Genomic DNA, 14,903 nt, shown 5'->3' with positions numbered 1-14,903 from the left:
ATACCAGTCCAATACAGGTTAGGTCACATACCTCCGAAACGCATTTATCGGGTGGATTTCCTCGCGATGTTTTCCTTTACCGGTGAGCACGTAATGATTTATGATCCAAACATAAATTCGAAAATCATTGGATTAAGCTCGTGCTGGGGTTCCTGCGTCCTCGCAGAAGAATGAAGCGTTCTTGTAACTGGACTACCATGGCTCTTAAAAAACTCACCCCGTTTATAAAGTCCGAGAATAATGAATAATTTATTTTATCATTTATTTACAGATATGGACTTCGGCAGCGGAGGACCACCGCCTCCAGGGATGATGAAGGATAGACACGGGCCGCCCCCGCCACATCACCCGGTAAACATTTTATTCAAAATTCAAATTCAAAAATATTCAGTACTTGACAAAGTTACACTTTGAATCGTCATTTTTTTACATAACTAACGTCTCATCCGCCTGAAACTACTGCAGCTTCTCACAACCTGTATAGCCGGGGAATCGAATCTGCTAGAAAAACTTCGGCACAGGACCCTAGACGTTTTTTCTTAAAAAAAAAATACTACACGCATACACGCTTTCCTTTCAAACTCAAACATATGTTTATTCTTTAGGTAACATTGTTTTACTTGTATATAAGTAAATATGGTTTTTGGCATACCATTTCACTATCACTGTGCTCGTATGGTACACTGTTTTGCTTCTCAAACGGCTAGCGCCGGCTCGAACCCCGGATTTGCACCAATGAGTTATTAATTTACCTTAAGTGCAGTTTTCACTAACACCGATGGCTCGACCATTATATACGGCGATACCTTACCACCTATCACGTTGGTCTAACAGAAAGCTCGACGAGGTGTGGGTACATAGTTCATCTTGCAATGGATGTTGACAAATTGTAGTAGCTGTAAAAAAAATACAACACGCGCGAAACTGATTTCTTTAAGGCGTACTTTTTTATTATTTTTTATTCATTTATTTAAAAAAATACGAAGCCTTTAGCCAAAAAATCATTCATAAAAAGTCTTTATTAGCCATTATAGGCCTAATGAGGCCTTAATTTTATAATGGATCAAAGCCAATTTTGGATAAGTAGGGCAAAGGCCGAATTAATGAATGTAATTATAATTACGAAAAAAAGCCGGCCGCGCAGCTCTCAGGAAAAAAATCGTGTGTCAAACAGTGACGATTCCGGGAAAGTTCCCGTTGTAAACACTCCTTAATAGAAAGGACACTGGCTGTTTTTTTGTTTTTTTTTTTCCAATTGTTCGTTCTTGTACTCTCGTCTCATCTGCCTTAAGTTTAAGTAAGTAATAAAAGTCTTTTTCTATTTTTCTTTTTTTTTTCGGAACGACACATCGCTCTTCGTAACGATTTTCGTGTATTAGTAATTCAATTCTCAATTATTAAATGGGCGTTCGGAAAAGACTATGACAACATAACGTAAGCTCAGGACTACATCCCAATTGGGGTAGTCTGAGGTACATCCAACGCAAGATGAACTAAGTACCCACGCGTCACCGAGCTTTCTGTTTGAGCCGTATCCCCGTCTATAGTGGTGGAGCCAATGGTGTTGAGTGAAATCAGCACTTAAAATAAATTTGATAGTTGGTGCCAGTCGAACCGGCGTTCGAAGCACTCCGGTGTACCACAGGACAGTGCTTTCTAGGAAATATAATAGATTGTGAGGTGGATTACCAACCTCATCAACCCTGGTGTCAGGGTTATTATCGACCCGCCAAAGGTCCCTGACATGGCTCATGTAACGACTACTTACTCACATCAGTAAGTAGTAACCGGGACCAACGGCTTAACGTGCCTTCCGAAGCACGAATCATCTTAATTTTTGGACAATCAGGTGATCAGCCTGTAATTTCCTAACCAAACTAGGGACCACGAAGTGATTTTCGTGATATGTCCCCACCGGGATTCGAACCCGGGACCTCCGGATCGCGAGCCCAACGCTCAACCACTGGACCACGGAGGCCGTTTGTTATTCAATGTGTATTATACTCGCTCCTTGTTCGAGAGGCTTTACCGTGTAGTCTACGTCTTATGCTCCAGCATCGTCACAAGAACCGTAAACCCTCTCGAACAAGGAGCAACGTATAATTGAGATAGAACTTCACTTACAGGTAAGTTCGTTTAATCTCATAATTGTACATTTGCAGCGTGACGGCCGCGGCTACGGGCCAGAGGGCTACGGGGGCGAAGGCTTCGTGCCTCCGCCGCCCATGCACCACCCGCCCATGCCGCCCCAGAACCAGGTGAGCCTCACCTGCTGGCGCCCCTCATCTTCTTGTCTAACAATACAAATACAATTATACTTTTATTTTGACGTGACTTATTGTAGATTTGCCGCAGATGGCATTAACTACTCGGCCGGAGAAATGGGGAGCGCTGAAGGCTCTCACCCGGTACAACGTTTAAGACGACAACAGGCCTGAGAGACTTTATTGTACCAAAATAAAAGGAAATATTTACGAAATACTCTTAACTAGGTACATGGCAGCTTTATCGCTTAAAGCGATGTCTAAACTTTGAAGGACGATTCAGACCAGGCAAACACTAAAATGTTCAATTTTCCGTCTAGAAATTCCAGATGATATCAACTCAGAATCATAGTCTGAATCATCCCTCTCAGTATTCGTTACGGTGTAACTAATACCCATACTACTTGTATGACTACCTGTACGTACTTGTAAGTGGAGTAGACCCCTTGGACAAGTAGTTTATGCTATCTGCGGCAAATCTACATATACAATAAGTATACATATACAATTTTGGTCAATCTCGTTCATATGTATAATAACTTAAATACAACTTAAGACGTGCTAAAGCGGCACATAAATAAGTGCGGCATTGAGCCATGTCAGTGAGAAAAGCGAACCACTAAACGTCCGGAATGGAGAGCTTTGGTTCACACCAAAGTTCATGAATTTGAACATCGACGGCGTTTAGAGCTTGACGCCAAGCGCGATGAATTGAAAGCTCGACCGCCTACGGCAATATAAATTATACATATTTAAATGGTGTGCTCACATGCCCGCTATGTGTGAGGATCTTTACCAATAAGATTGGCTATAAAATCCACATGCAAGCACATGAACGTCGGAGTTGAAGCAGTCGCCGTAGCTGAAATCGGCTGGATCACATCATCATCATCAACTTAAATAAGCAAACTAACATATTAAATGATGACGTTTCCAGGGCGGCCCACCCCAGCAGGGCGCTGTGATGATGGTCTACGGTCTGGACCCGCAGACAGCCAACGCGGACCGGCTCTTCAACCTGTGCTGCCTCTACGGAAACGTTGTCAGAGTGAGTTGCACGCGTTATTTATTATTATTATTGTATGTCTTTTTCATATCTCGGGCCTATGGAGGCCCGGACTTTTGGAAGGCGTGCGTGGGGCCGAAGCCAACACGTAGAGGCCCCTTAAGACAGTTTAATCTAAATGTGGTGTGACACCAACCGGCGATTATCCCTGTATGCACTATGGGAGTGCACCCAAAGACAATCCCCGGTTCGTGTAGGACTATTGCAGATTATGGGAACAAAGGGAACTGGGCTATTGGGTTGGGGGTTAGTGGACCGGGATACTGGAGCTATGGGGGACTATGGCGCCTGCTCGACCAATGTTATTATTATTATTATTATAAGTCAATAGACACGCCAAAGAATAAAGTGTGGATCTAGATATCGTCCAAGAGCCTACTTCGGCGTGGCTTTAAAGTGTGTTGATCCTAGCTCGGTTACAATAGATGGCGTAAGTGTAGCCAAGCCATTCGGTGATCGAAATTATTATATTTGTCATACATAAAGTAAGGTAAATGAGCTATACACTTGTAAGCCACCACTTCAATACACTTGTGAGCGTTCACTGAGTAATGAGTGCATGATTTCGCCAACAAACTGTCTTTCAGTTTGGCGAATGTTTTTAAAATTGTAAACGGTACTTATATTGTTATTAAATAAATAAATAAAAAAAAACTTGAAGCTCTAGAAAAACCTACAATCAATAAAAAAGATATTATAAATCCTTTCTATTTTCTTTAAGTTTACTCTGGATCTAAAGTCAACTTCCTACTTAAATGTTATTTTTATTACAATTAAAAACTACATATAAAAAAATATTTTTTACAAAAAGAGGGTGTATCTATCCTTACACCCTTCAGGGTGTTAGGACTCTCGATATATACGTTTCGGCGACAATGGATGGCGTATGTGAAGCCACACCATTTAAATTATTATTTTTGTTCTGGATAAACTAAGCTAAATGAATTACGCCTGTAAACCTCCACTTGATAGTATAAAGAACCGACAAAAAATAAAAAATATTATAAACTCTTCCTATTTTTACCGACTTCAAAAAAGGAGGAGGTTCTCAATTCGGCCGTATATTTTTTTTTCTTGCTATTGTGACTTTTGGAACATCTATTTGATTTAATGGAAGAATTATGTATGAAATAATTCCATTTTTCCGTCACACAGAGTACTGCGGGCGGAAGGCAAGAGGGAAAATACTATTTTTCCCTAAAAAGTAACATGGAGAATGCTACACCGACAAGAGCGTGGCTCTGGAATTAGTGATGTGAATTCAATTTTCGTTTTTGTATAGGTAATTAATAGGAACTAGATGGGTCCCTGCTCCCAAGTTAAAGAAGAAGTATAAATACTAACATTGAAAATAAGAGAAGTTTGAATATAATGATTACAATTTGCCATTTTCATTATTTCTCTCTCTTTATTAGGGAGCTGCGCTCTTGTCGGTGGAGTAATCGCCATTCCTCTCTTCTTCCCGCCAAATCCTTCACCTCCTGATACGACACGACCTGCACTTTCTCTTTTGTTTCATAAATGTTCTCCTAGGTCTACCCTTTCATTATTTGACCTTGTGAAATAGGGTAGTTTCCAACTCGTCAAAATACTCAAAACGTGATGATATGTCGGACTTATTATTACGTTTTTCTTTATTAAAATTCATAAGTTACTTAAATGGAAAAAGCCACGACGAAGCCTGTGGTGGATGCCTAGTCTTTTTTTTAAATTCTTTGCTAAACCGTATTTTATGAAATAAATATATGTTTAATGGAAAAAAGAAAATGTTTTTCGTTAGTTTTAGATCTGTCTTTATTTAGTAATCAGAATTTCATAATTTCTCTTGTACCTAGTAGACGATAACGCGACCCAATTGGCCGCAATGTAATCTTGCCTCTCCCCATCCTATTAAGAATTTCAGGTGTGTATTTATGTATAAGCAATTCCAACAAATATTTTCTACACATACCTACGTACGAACAAGAATAAACTCGAATGGCTTAACGAAATTCCCGTAATCGAATTGTTGAAGTAGAATTAAGTTAAATAAGGTCGGGACTTCGGTGCCCGGGGGAAGAGTTGAGATGTCGAATCATGAAAAAGCCCCTCACAATCTAAGATTATTTGATAGGGGTAAATAAATTGTGAAAGATATTAAGGGCTCTTTTCAAACTTTTACTTCATTTTATATACTTTATTGCACTTAACAACTAGTTACTTACATCACAAACATGCAATGGTCGTTAACAAGGGAGGACTCATCTCTAGGGGAGATCTCTTCCAGCCAACCTAGATGTAGTATAAGAATAGCTGCGGGAGAATAAAAAGAGGTGCAATATATGAAATACATTATAATAATTATATCAGTTAGTCAATCAGTACATGGGTTTCTAGCTATATATTTATACAAAAAATAATAACTATTTTTGTCATTGGAGATGGCAGAGTATCTGTCTATATTAATAATAATAATAAAATTAATATTTTTATACATAACATAAACTGCCTATATACGTCCCACTGCTGGGCACAGGCCTCCCCCCAATCAACCGGAGGGGGTATGGAGCACCACGCTGCTCCACTGGTGGTTGGTGGAGGTGTTTTTACGGCTAATAGCCGGGACCAACGGCTTAACGTGCCCTCCGAAGCACGGAATTAACTTACTTTTTCGGACAATCAGGTGATTCAAGCCTGAAAAGTCCTTACCAAACAAAGGACAGTCTCACAGAGTGATTTCGACAATGTCCCCATCGGGAATCGAACCCGGACCTCCAGATCGTGAGCCTGACGCTCTAACCACTAGACAACGGAGGCTGTTATATACAGAATATTTTTATAATTTATAATAATAAAATTGTAAAAAAAAACTGTCTATATTATAGAGCAACACGGGAGGGAGTATCCATACGCACACGTTCCCCTCTGCGAACCTATGTTGCTCTATGGTCTATAATATATATTCTATGGTCTATCATATAGACTCTATATGAACGGTTGTCACTGTAATGTAATGGGGCTGAGTCCTCAGCGATCCCCATTCGTCTAGATAAGGCGGCGTTCAGGGATACGCGGGGCGACACGCGGCGCTTCAAGCTTTTACATTTTACGTACGCGTCAGATTCGAACCCGGGACCACCGGACCGTGAGCCCAACGCTCAACTATTGGACCACGGAGGCCGTTATTTATGATTCAAAATAAAAGTCACATACAGTGGTTCAGAGCGTGAGCCGGAATTCCATACGACACTACGATGTCTTGTCACCCGTTCTCTGAACAGGACAATCGCGGAATCACCCTAAACCTGGAACATTTCTCATCCCCAGATAAAGTTCTTGAAGACGAAAGAAGGCACGGCGATGGTGCAGATGGGCGACGGGGTGTCAGTTGAACGCTGCGTACAGAACCTGAACAACGTTACTGTTGGAGACTACACATTGACATTGGCGTAAGTAACATAACATTACATAACATAAGAAAGAAAGAAAGAAACATTTATTTTTCCGGACACCACAGACACAGACAGACAAGTACATTACATTTAACACAGGACAGTACACAGTAATAAGTACACAGAAAAAATAATCCAAAACAAAAAGAAAAACAAACCAAAAAACAATAATAATAAAACTAAGTAAGTAACAAACACAACACACAGTAAGTAACATTACATAACTATACATAACATTACATAACATTCTATATTCATATTATAAAATACTAGAATGTTGGGTTTATTTTGGCACATTTTGTTGGTCTAATAGTCATTTTCTGAGTTATTGTAAACTTAATAATTATTTACCACTAATAGCATTTACGCGTCCATCCGTTACTCACTAACATAATTTTAATTTAAGGTATATTGTATTTCTCTAGTTAAGTGAATTGTATTATTTTGGAGAAATAAATTTCTTAAACCGTAATTTGTTTGTTAGTGAAAAATACATTTTAAAAATAATATTTTGGTACAAATCTTTGTCCCAGCACACTTAGTGAACATAACCTAAGATTATTACTTTGATTACAGGTTCTCAAAGCAAGCGTACCTATCGGAGGTGATGAACCCGTACCCTCTCCCGGACAAGAGTCCCTCATTCAAGGACTATGTCGGCAACAAGAACAATCGCTTCCTCACGCCAGCCTCCATACACAAGAACAGAATACAACCGCCCTCTAAGGTCAGTCCTTTACTTGCTTATTCTTCTTCTTATCGCGTGGGTTATGAGGTGGATTACCAACCTCATTGCTTATTGTAAATCTTGGTTCAGATTTCTAGACACAATAGACACCAATCAAATCACTTACTTTTTACTAAATGTCAAAACACGAAATTATTTAAATTATTAATTTGTATTGAAAAAGCACACTGTGACGTCATAGAAAAACGTGATAAAATGTCAGACTCATTATGATTTTAAAACTTATTTTTGTAATTCCAGGTGCTCCACTTCTTCAACACGCCACCAGACGTATCTGACGACCAACTGCTGCAGGTGTTCAAAGACTACGGAGTCGCGCCGCCGCACACCATCTCCAAGTTTCCACTTAAGAGTGAGAGGTGAGCGCTGAGTGCTAGTTGTCTGTAGTTGTCCACTGGGTTTATGAAGTTGCAACTGGATCTCACGGTTACTACTGTTTTTATTGGGAATTATTTTGGACTCTAAGCTAAAAGGCAATTAAACCCGCAGATCCTGTCCATCTGGGACTAATTTCACATTATCATTATCCCGTTTTTCACAGGGTCCGCTTACCTAACCTGAAGATTTGACGGGACCGGTTTTTTACAGAAGCGACTGCCTGACCTTCCAACCCGCGAAGGGAAAATCAGCCCAATACAGTTTAGGTGACATACCTCCGAAAATGCATTTCTCGGGAATGTGGGTTTCCTCACGATGTTTTCCTTCACCGCTGAGCACGTGATAATCATTTATGGTTTAGGCATGTGCTAGATTCGAACCTGCGACCTCAAAGTGAGAGGCATGTGTTCTACCAACTGGGCTACCACGGCTCTCCACGGTTCACGACACATTCAATCGTGTAAATATTGTGTATTATTATTCCAGGTCGTCGTCGGGCCTAATGGAGTTCCAGAACATATCGCAGTCCGTGATGGCAATCATGGCTTGTAACCACGCTACCATCCAGCACCCAGGTGGGTTTAGTATTTATTAGTTATTATATCAGATTAGATTTTGACCAATACAGGCTACTTTACGACGAGATTTGGTTAATTCAGGATCAGATTTGGTCAGTTTAGGATCAGATTTGGTCGGTTTAGGATCAGATTTGGTCAGTTTAGGATCAGATTTGATCGGTTTAAGATCAAATTTGGTCATTTTAGGATCAGATTTGGTACATTTATAACCTATTTGGGCGAGTTACGATCAGATTAGTTATATACTGGATTAGTTCATATATTAGGTAATTTTTGAATAGAAAAATCAATCACTCATTATTACGCCGACATTTTCCAGGTGCAAAATTCCCCTTCGTAATGAAGCTGTGTTTCTCGTCGTCGCGGCAAATTGGGCAAGGGAAGGGCCAGAATCCGTCGAAACGGGATCAGAACCAGGAACCGAACCGGCAAGGACAGAACAACGGGATGGCTATAGAACACGAATACTAGTAAGAACAATTGATATAACATTAGGTTATAAAAAACAACGTGTAAAAATTCAATGAAGCAAAGTGTTTAAAAAGACATGTTAATTGTGTTTTAGGGACGACGGACCAATGTTAAGTCGATTCGGAAAGTTTTTTAAAACGGCAGTGTTGCCAGGTTTCGTTTAAGCCAAAGAGTTAATGTTACCAGCATGGAATTTTTAATCGTTAAAATAGAATGTTTAATTTGTTTCTGTTGTTTGTTGATTGTAAATTTTGTAGTGGCGTCTTGAGCCGATGGTTATGTTCTGCACAAAAGTAGTTTAATTTAGTGACGTTTATGAATCCAGTTTGTTGTAAGGTTTGGTTTTAAAGTTCATATTTTATTATTGTAAATTTTTATTGAGTATTTAATATTAAAACGATTCGCGCAGTATTTAAAAATGCCGGCCTAAAGTTATTACTTCTTAAAATATAAATTTTAGATACACACCTATGGCTATAAACATGTAATTGGCTATAACAAATCTTCGAAGTATATTTTTTCGAAAAACCAGCATTTTCTCCCGCGTTGAAAAAGATTGAATTTTTTTAAAGTTGATAAATTATGACTGAAAATCTTCTTCTAAACGATTTTAATGGATTTTAACGTAAAGTAAAAATATTTATCTATTTTGACTTTTCACAGTAGGGACCATAGAAAAAATAATGGCGTCTCTATATTTTCTTGGTATTTTACTCTCCTGTTCTTATATTTTTTCCTTCGTTGTCCATACGTTTAAAGATTTTGTGTGTTATTAAAATGGCGCACTTTTTCCGCCATTTGCATTATTACTAATTATTTTTTATTACACCTACTTATTATAATAATAATATTATTGAACTGTTTCAATGCATTTTTGGGATTTTTATTAATCCTTACTAGCTTTTGCCAACATTATTTGTCAATTATTATTTTTTCAAAATGCTAAGTATCAAGCCAAATATAGAGATGATGCATTTTATATAATATACCTTCTTCGTTGTTTTAACGAAATACTATCTATTCTTATACGAAAGGACTGTACACCAATTTTTTAAATTAAATAAGTTTCAAAATCTTTTCTATCTTTAAAAAAAAATGTGAACTATCTTTTTGACACTAGAGCATTTGACAAAAATTTTTGAGTGTAACGCTAAAAGGACGCCATATTGTAAAAATATAAAAATATACCGTTGCGCTTTCGTTCCTTCTCTCTTATCTAAGCCAAATATTAAGCCAAAGTTATAAAAAGATGTTAGATTTTAAATATATATGTAAACAATTATACATATAGATGGATTACTGTACATAAAATGCAGTTGATATTACAATTAATTTGCGCCAATAGTTGTTAAAAAGTACAATCAAGTACTCAAGTGTCACGTTTAAAAATAACTATAAAAATTAAAAACTGCAATGTTGTGTATAACGGTGAAAAATTTTATCGGCATAGTGTAATGGACTTTTAAAAAATAGGTTTTTAATTGTAATAAAAGGAATGACATATCTTTGTGTGCAACATCGTGAAGTCAGAATGTCAATTTTAATAATCCGCTAAATATGGGCCTGTAGATAATTGTAGGTATTAAGGTTTATTCAACTGTGGGGTTGAATTTGCAATAAGTGAATACTTTTTAGTGTGGCATCATCGTAAAATACATGCGATTTTCGTTTCACAATTTATCGATTAACTTTTGAACAACAGTCGATTTTTAAAACATGTCAATGTAAAATTGTAGGATAAATTATTGCTTATTATTTTATGCCACATTTTGAAGTGTTTAGAAAATACCCACGTAATTATTGAAGTACAGTCGTGCACAACTGTCATAATAATATATTTTATGAGGATCACCGCAATATTATGCTTTCTATTTTAGATTTGTACTTAAAATGCTGAGCTAGGTGTAAATTGTAGAATAAATTTAGAATTAATAAAGTTGTTCTCGACTGTACATATATGCTTGTCCTGTTGAATATGTCAATTTCTATATTTTATTTCATAGGACGTGTGTATGTTTGTGCGTATGATATTAATGATATATATGAAAGTACGTTTCGCTTAGAAATTACATATCACGATGACAAATAATTGAAATTAAATTCTAAAAAATACATGTAAAAATACACTTCGTACATGTCTTTTTCACATAGAGAACATACCCACTTAGACTTTGCTCAAAATCTTTCAGTTTCTATATTTTTGTTTATTTTTATTTCACATTTATTTTACATTAAACATAAAAACTTATACATTTGGCAGAGATCCGGCCTAAAAAGATATCTATCATAATAATATAAGTACCCACGCTATTACACATTTCAGACATTTTTCAACTACCCCCATTATTATTTTCTTTCTTAGGTCGGAACTTGAAGCTACAAGAAGCGATGCCAAAATTTGAAATTAGAGTTACATACTTCCTAAAAATATTGTTTTTCTCAACTCATATACTATTTTATTGTTTAGAAAGTAATAAAGTCTAAAATCTTACACTTGCCATACACTGACACTTTGTAAGAAAATTTTAAAAATCCTCTGCTGTGCATCTTGTAATTATATAACAAAATGTCTAATATTAGATGTAAGATGGCGGCAGCCATTTGGTGCGCTATAAAATCAAAATGGCGAATATGGATACAAATATTGGCATCGGCTTCTTAAGAAAAAAGGCAACGTAAACATGCAAACTCACATTTTCAATTTGCTTCTAGTTAACGGAGATGCGGCGAGCACACACACTCACACATATCAAGACCGACGGCAACACACATATACACAGGCACACGACAACGAGTGCGGGGGGACGGGATTGCCATTGTAGGGAAATAAACGAAAAATTTACCACTGCAAAAAAAAAACAGAAACATATTTCCGAGATCTCAAAATTTACATTTCGAAAAAATCAATAACTTAACTTTTTTGAATGATTGAAATTTAGAGGCGGTAAATTTTTCACGATGGCAATAACTTGAATAATTCCTTTATTTTTACAATTTTGTGATCTAGATCACTCTTTATAAAGACATTAACAGATAGTTTTTAGTTGTAAACTTAGACACAGTAACAAAAAAATTCATGTTATTAAACACATTACTACAATTCCATTATTTTCTTTTGTTTTTTATTTTATTTTATGTGGAGCGATGCTCCGGATGCATACACCATGCATTTCATTTTATAAACTATCTTAGGTATTGGTTAAGATTATTCCCATATAATTTGAATAATATTTAGAATTAGTCTATGTATTATTACCAGTGCCATTTTCAAACTCTTTGGTGTAAATTTTTTTGACTTTCATTTTTGACATCTAATTTAAATAAAGACGATTTAGGAGTGTTGAGGATGGTACTGATTTTAACGTTTTTTTGTAACGAATAAATAGATAAAATGATATTAGTTTGTGAGTTTGTTTAAGGTATCGTTATATTTTTGTTTTATTCCCTTTTTGTACGGTATTGGCTGACATGAAACAAATGTTGACCAAAGTACGTTTGAGAATTTGATTCCCTTCAATTCGGTTGTTTGTAAAACTTGACAGTTGTGAAAATGTACAAGAAATAAAGAAACTGTGGTATAAGGTAGAATATTTGAGTTTCATTTATGTTCGTAACTTATGCTTGGAGTGTGCATGTTTCTTTTATTTTATTTTTGCATGAGTTTGTAATTAGAGTGGCTATAGCACACTTTCTTTGACCATCTTATTCTTAACTTTTTAAGAACCAAAAAAATATCTAAATGTAAGACATAGTTTAGCACTCTAATAGGCTAGTAGTAAGTGTCATTGCAATGTCAATTATATTCGATTAGTGAAGAAAATATGGCAGTACGGATTTTCTATAAATTTTTCTTAAAAAACAAAGTACCTATAGTTCGACTGAGCCTTACGGGACGACCCTGTCGTTGTCGAAGATAACACCATCACGCTATTTTATCTATTTCATTTTTATGTCTAAGAATAGATGTCTGTATTGTGTGACTTGTGGTAGCTTGTCTATATAACTGTTTATGATATGGTTCCTTTCAAAAAGTCTTTAAAATGTCTCTTCGTGTTCGGATTTAAATAACTGAAATGTCTTTTGCTTTCACCTGTACTTTAACTTTTCATAGCGTAAACAGTCTTATAGTCAGCCTGAATTGAAAACGGATAGATCTCTTAATAGCTGAAAAAAAACTAGAAAATTAAAAAAATCAATGTTATCAGATAAATAGATGCATATCTTTTTCTCTAGAAATATTTTCGAATGGAAAACTTAAGTGTATTAGTGTTAGGGCATTGATGTCGTGATAGCTTACTTCCTTCCTGTGTTTTATGTAGAGAGAAGCTATATTCATTGATTTGTTGTCAATTCCCTTGATTAATTCTACTAAATTGTTTTTAAAACCCTGTTGTTACTGACAAATGACACTATTCTACTCCATTTTTGCCATTGGTTGACTTTTTAGGCAATAAAATTGATCGAAAAGTCGATGAGGTGCCACGAGTTTAGAACACGCAAAATTAACAAGACATATCAATTATAATAAAAACTTTTGCATAACGGGGTTAATAATATCCCAAATGGTTATTCAGAATTTTCTGACATGTCTCATACATTTTGCATCAGATGAACGTGTTGGTAAACCTTCATACATTTGAATGATTATCTAGCTGCCGAAAAGTAAATGTCAATAAAAATAATCAATTTTACTGTCTAAAACACAATTTGAAATTGTTACATAAAAACATTGGGTAGTTTTTAGCTATCGATCGTAAGATTTAGTTTTTTTACAAAAATGTCATAAAATAGTGCTTTTATGTCACAATTTTTCAACTAGTAAAATGAATGAAAAACTACAATTTCGATAGCTAAAAAGTAGAAGCCCATACAACGCCTGAAACTAAAGTCGACTCATACAAAAAATATCACGAGAAACCGCACTCTGGCATATTTATAATAATTATTGTAATCATTTTAGTTGTCTTTTCTCAAATACATAATATATTTTTAGCATACCTTTCATTGAATTAGGTATTTGTAGTTACATGGTAAACATTAAATACATGTCAACACTACAAAATATTCTTTCATTTCTACACCACACCTTCGAACTTCACAAAAAAACTCAAGATTTTTATCGATACTCTTAAAAGTAACTACATATATACCACTAAACAAATACCTACTTTGTATTACTACTTGAATTCGTTTGAAATGTAACATTCGTTTAAAGTATTCTTACATTCTGCCTTTTACAGATTTAAAACTGCATGTCTGCATTTACCAAAAAGAGTGTCACAAAATATTTACAAATGGATCATGCTACTACGCTAAATAAGCACTACACAGATGTACTTGAGCCTTAAATCATTTAGAAATTGAATTGAAAGTTAATTGTTCGTTATTGAAAATGAACTTATTTTGTTGTGAGCTTAATATACAGCTCTTTGACGCACAAGCTGTTTTACAACTGATGTAAAAATGATAAATGATTCTGAATAAGAATCGAGTAATGTGATATTATGATAAATAGGAAATACGCTTGTGTTTACTAGAAATATCTAGTATGTGTGCTTATAGCGCATCAGATGTAAAATAGACTACGCAGTCATGTCCATGCCAGTAAGTATACAACTCACATAATACCTATATTTGTCACAAAACGACTTTTCAAACCTAAAATTACTTTATAAGCAGAACTAACAAACTATATTAACTCTATCGCAGTGAGTCAACAGCATGAAAAACACAATCGAGCTTCACTTCTAAGTAAATTGCAGCAAAGACGACATTTCATTCACAAGAAGAGGGTGTATGCATCACGCAAGAATTCTATCTTCATATTTTCTAACATTTCATTGAACTCAACTCTTATACAAGCGAAAATCAAAATGATATAAATATGTCAAAAAATATATCTCATCTTATTTTTTGGAAATATTTTTTTGCACAACTGTACTTATAAAAAAGTATTAGATATATTAA

General features: G+C 35.8%; 1 protein-coding gene and 1 non-coding gene across 4 annotated transcripts in view; one reads left to right on the top strand and one right to left on the bottom strand.

Annotated features, from left to right (window-relative positions):
• The window catches only part of LOC126378104 (heterogeneous nuclear ribonucleoprotein L), a 506,263-nt gene extending 493,739 nt beyond the window's left edge, over positions 1-12,524 (top strand). For all 3 annotated transcript variants that reach the window (XM_050026273.1, XM_050026272.1, XM_050026274.1), the window contains 9 exons: positions 272-351; positions 2,163-2,258; positions 3,202-3,312; positions 6,637-6,758; positions 7,338-7,488; positions 7,750-7,868; positions 8,374-8,462; positions 8,785-8,935; positions 11,649-12,524. In XM_050026273.1, the coding sequence (XP_049882230.1) occupies positions 272-351; positions 2,163-2,258; positions 3,202-3,312; positions 6,637-6,758; positions 7,338-7,488; positions 7,750-7,868; positions 8,374-8,462; positions 8,785-8,935; positions 11,649-11,652 (923 nt within the window). In that variant the 3' untranslated portion in view covers positions 11,653-12,524. The remainder of the gene's footprint in view (positions 1-271; positions 352-2,162; positions 2,259-3,201; positions 3,313-6,636; positions 6,759-7,337; positions 7,489-7,749; positions 7,869-8,373; positions 8,463-8,784; positions 8,936-11,648) is intronic.
• Positions 1,907-1,978, bottom strand: Trnaa-cgc (transfer RNA alanine (anticodon CGC)). The gene has a single exon. It is a non-coding gene; the product is annotated as a tRNA-Ala (tRNA).
• Positions 12,525-14,903: the final 2,379 nt, after the last annotated feature.

The sequence above is a fragment of the Pectinophora gossypiella genome, chromosome 25 (assembly GCF_024362695.1).
Source record: "Pectinophora gossypiella chromosome 25, ilPecGoss1.1, whole genome shotgun sequence".
NCBI classification, from domain to species: Eukaryota; Metazoa; Arthropoda; class Insecta; order Lepidoptera; family Gelechiidae; genus Pectinophora; species Pectinophora gossypiella.
The sequence above is the reverse complement of the archived record's forward strand: the minus strand, read 5'-3'. Positions and strand labels throughout refer to the sequence as shown.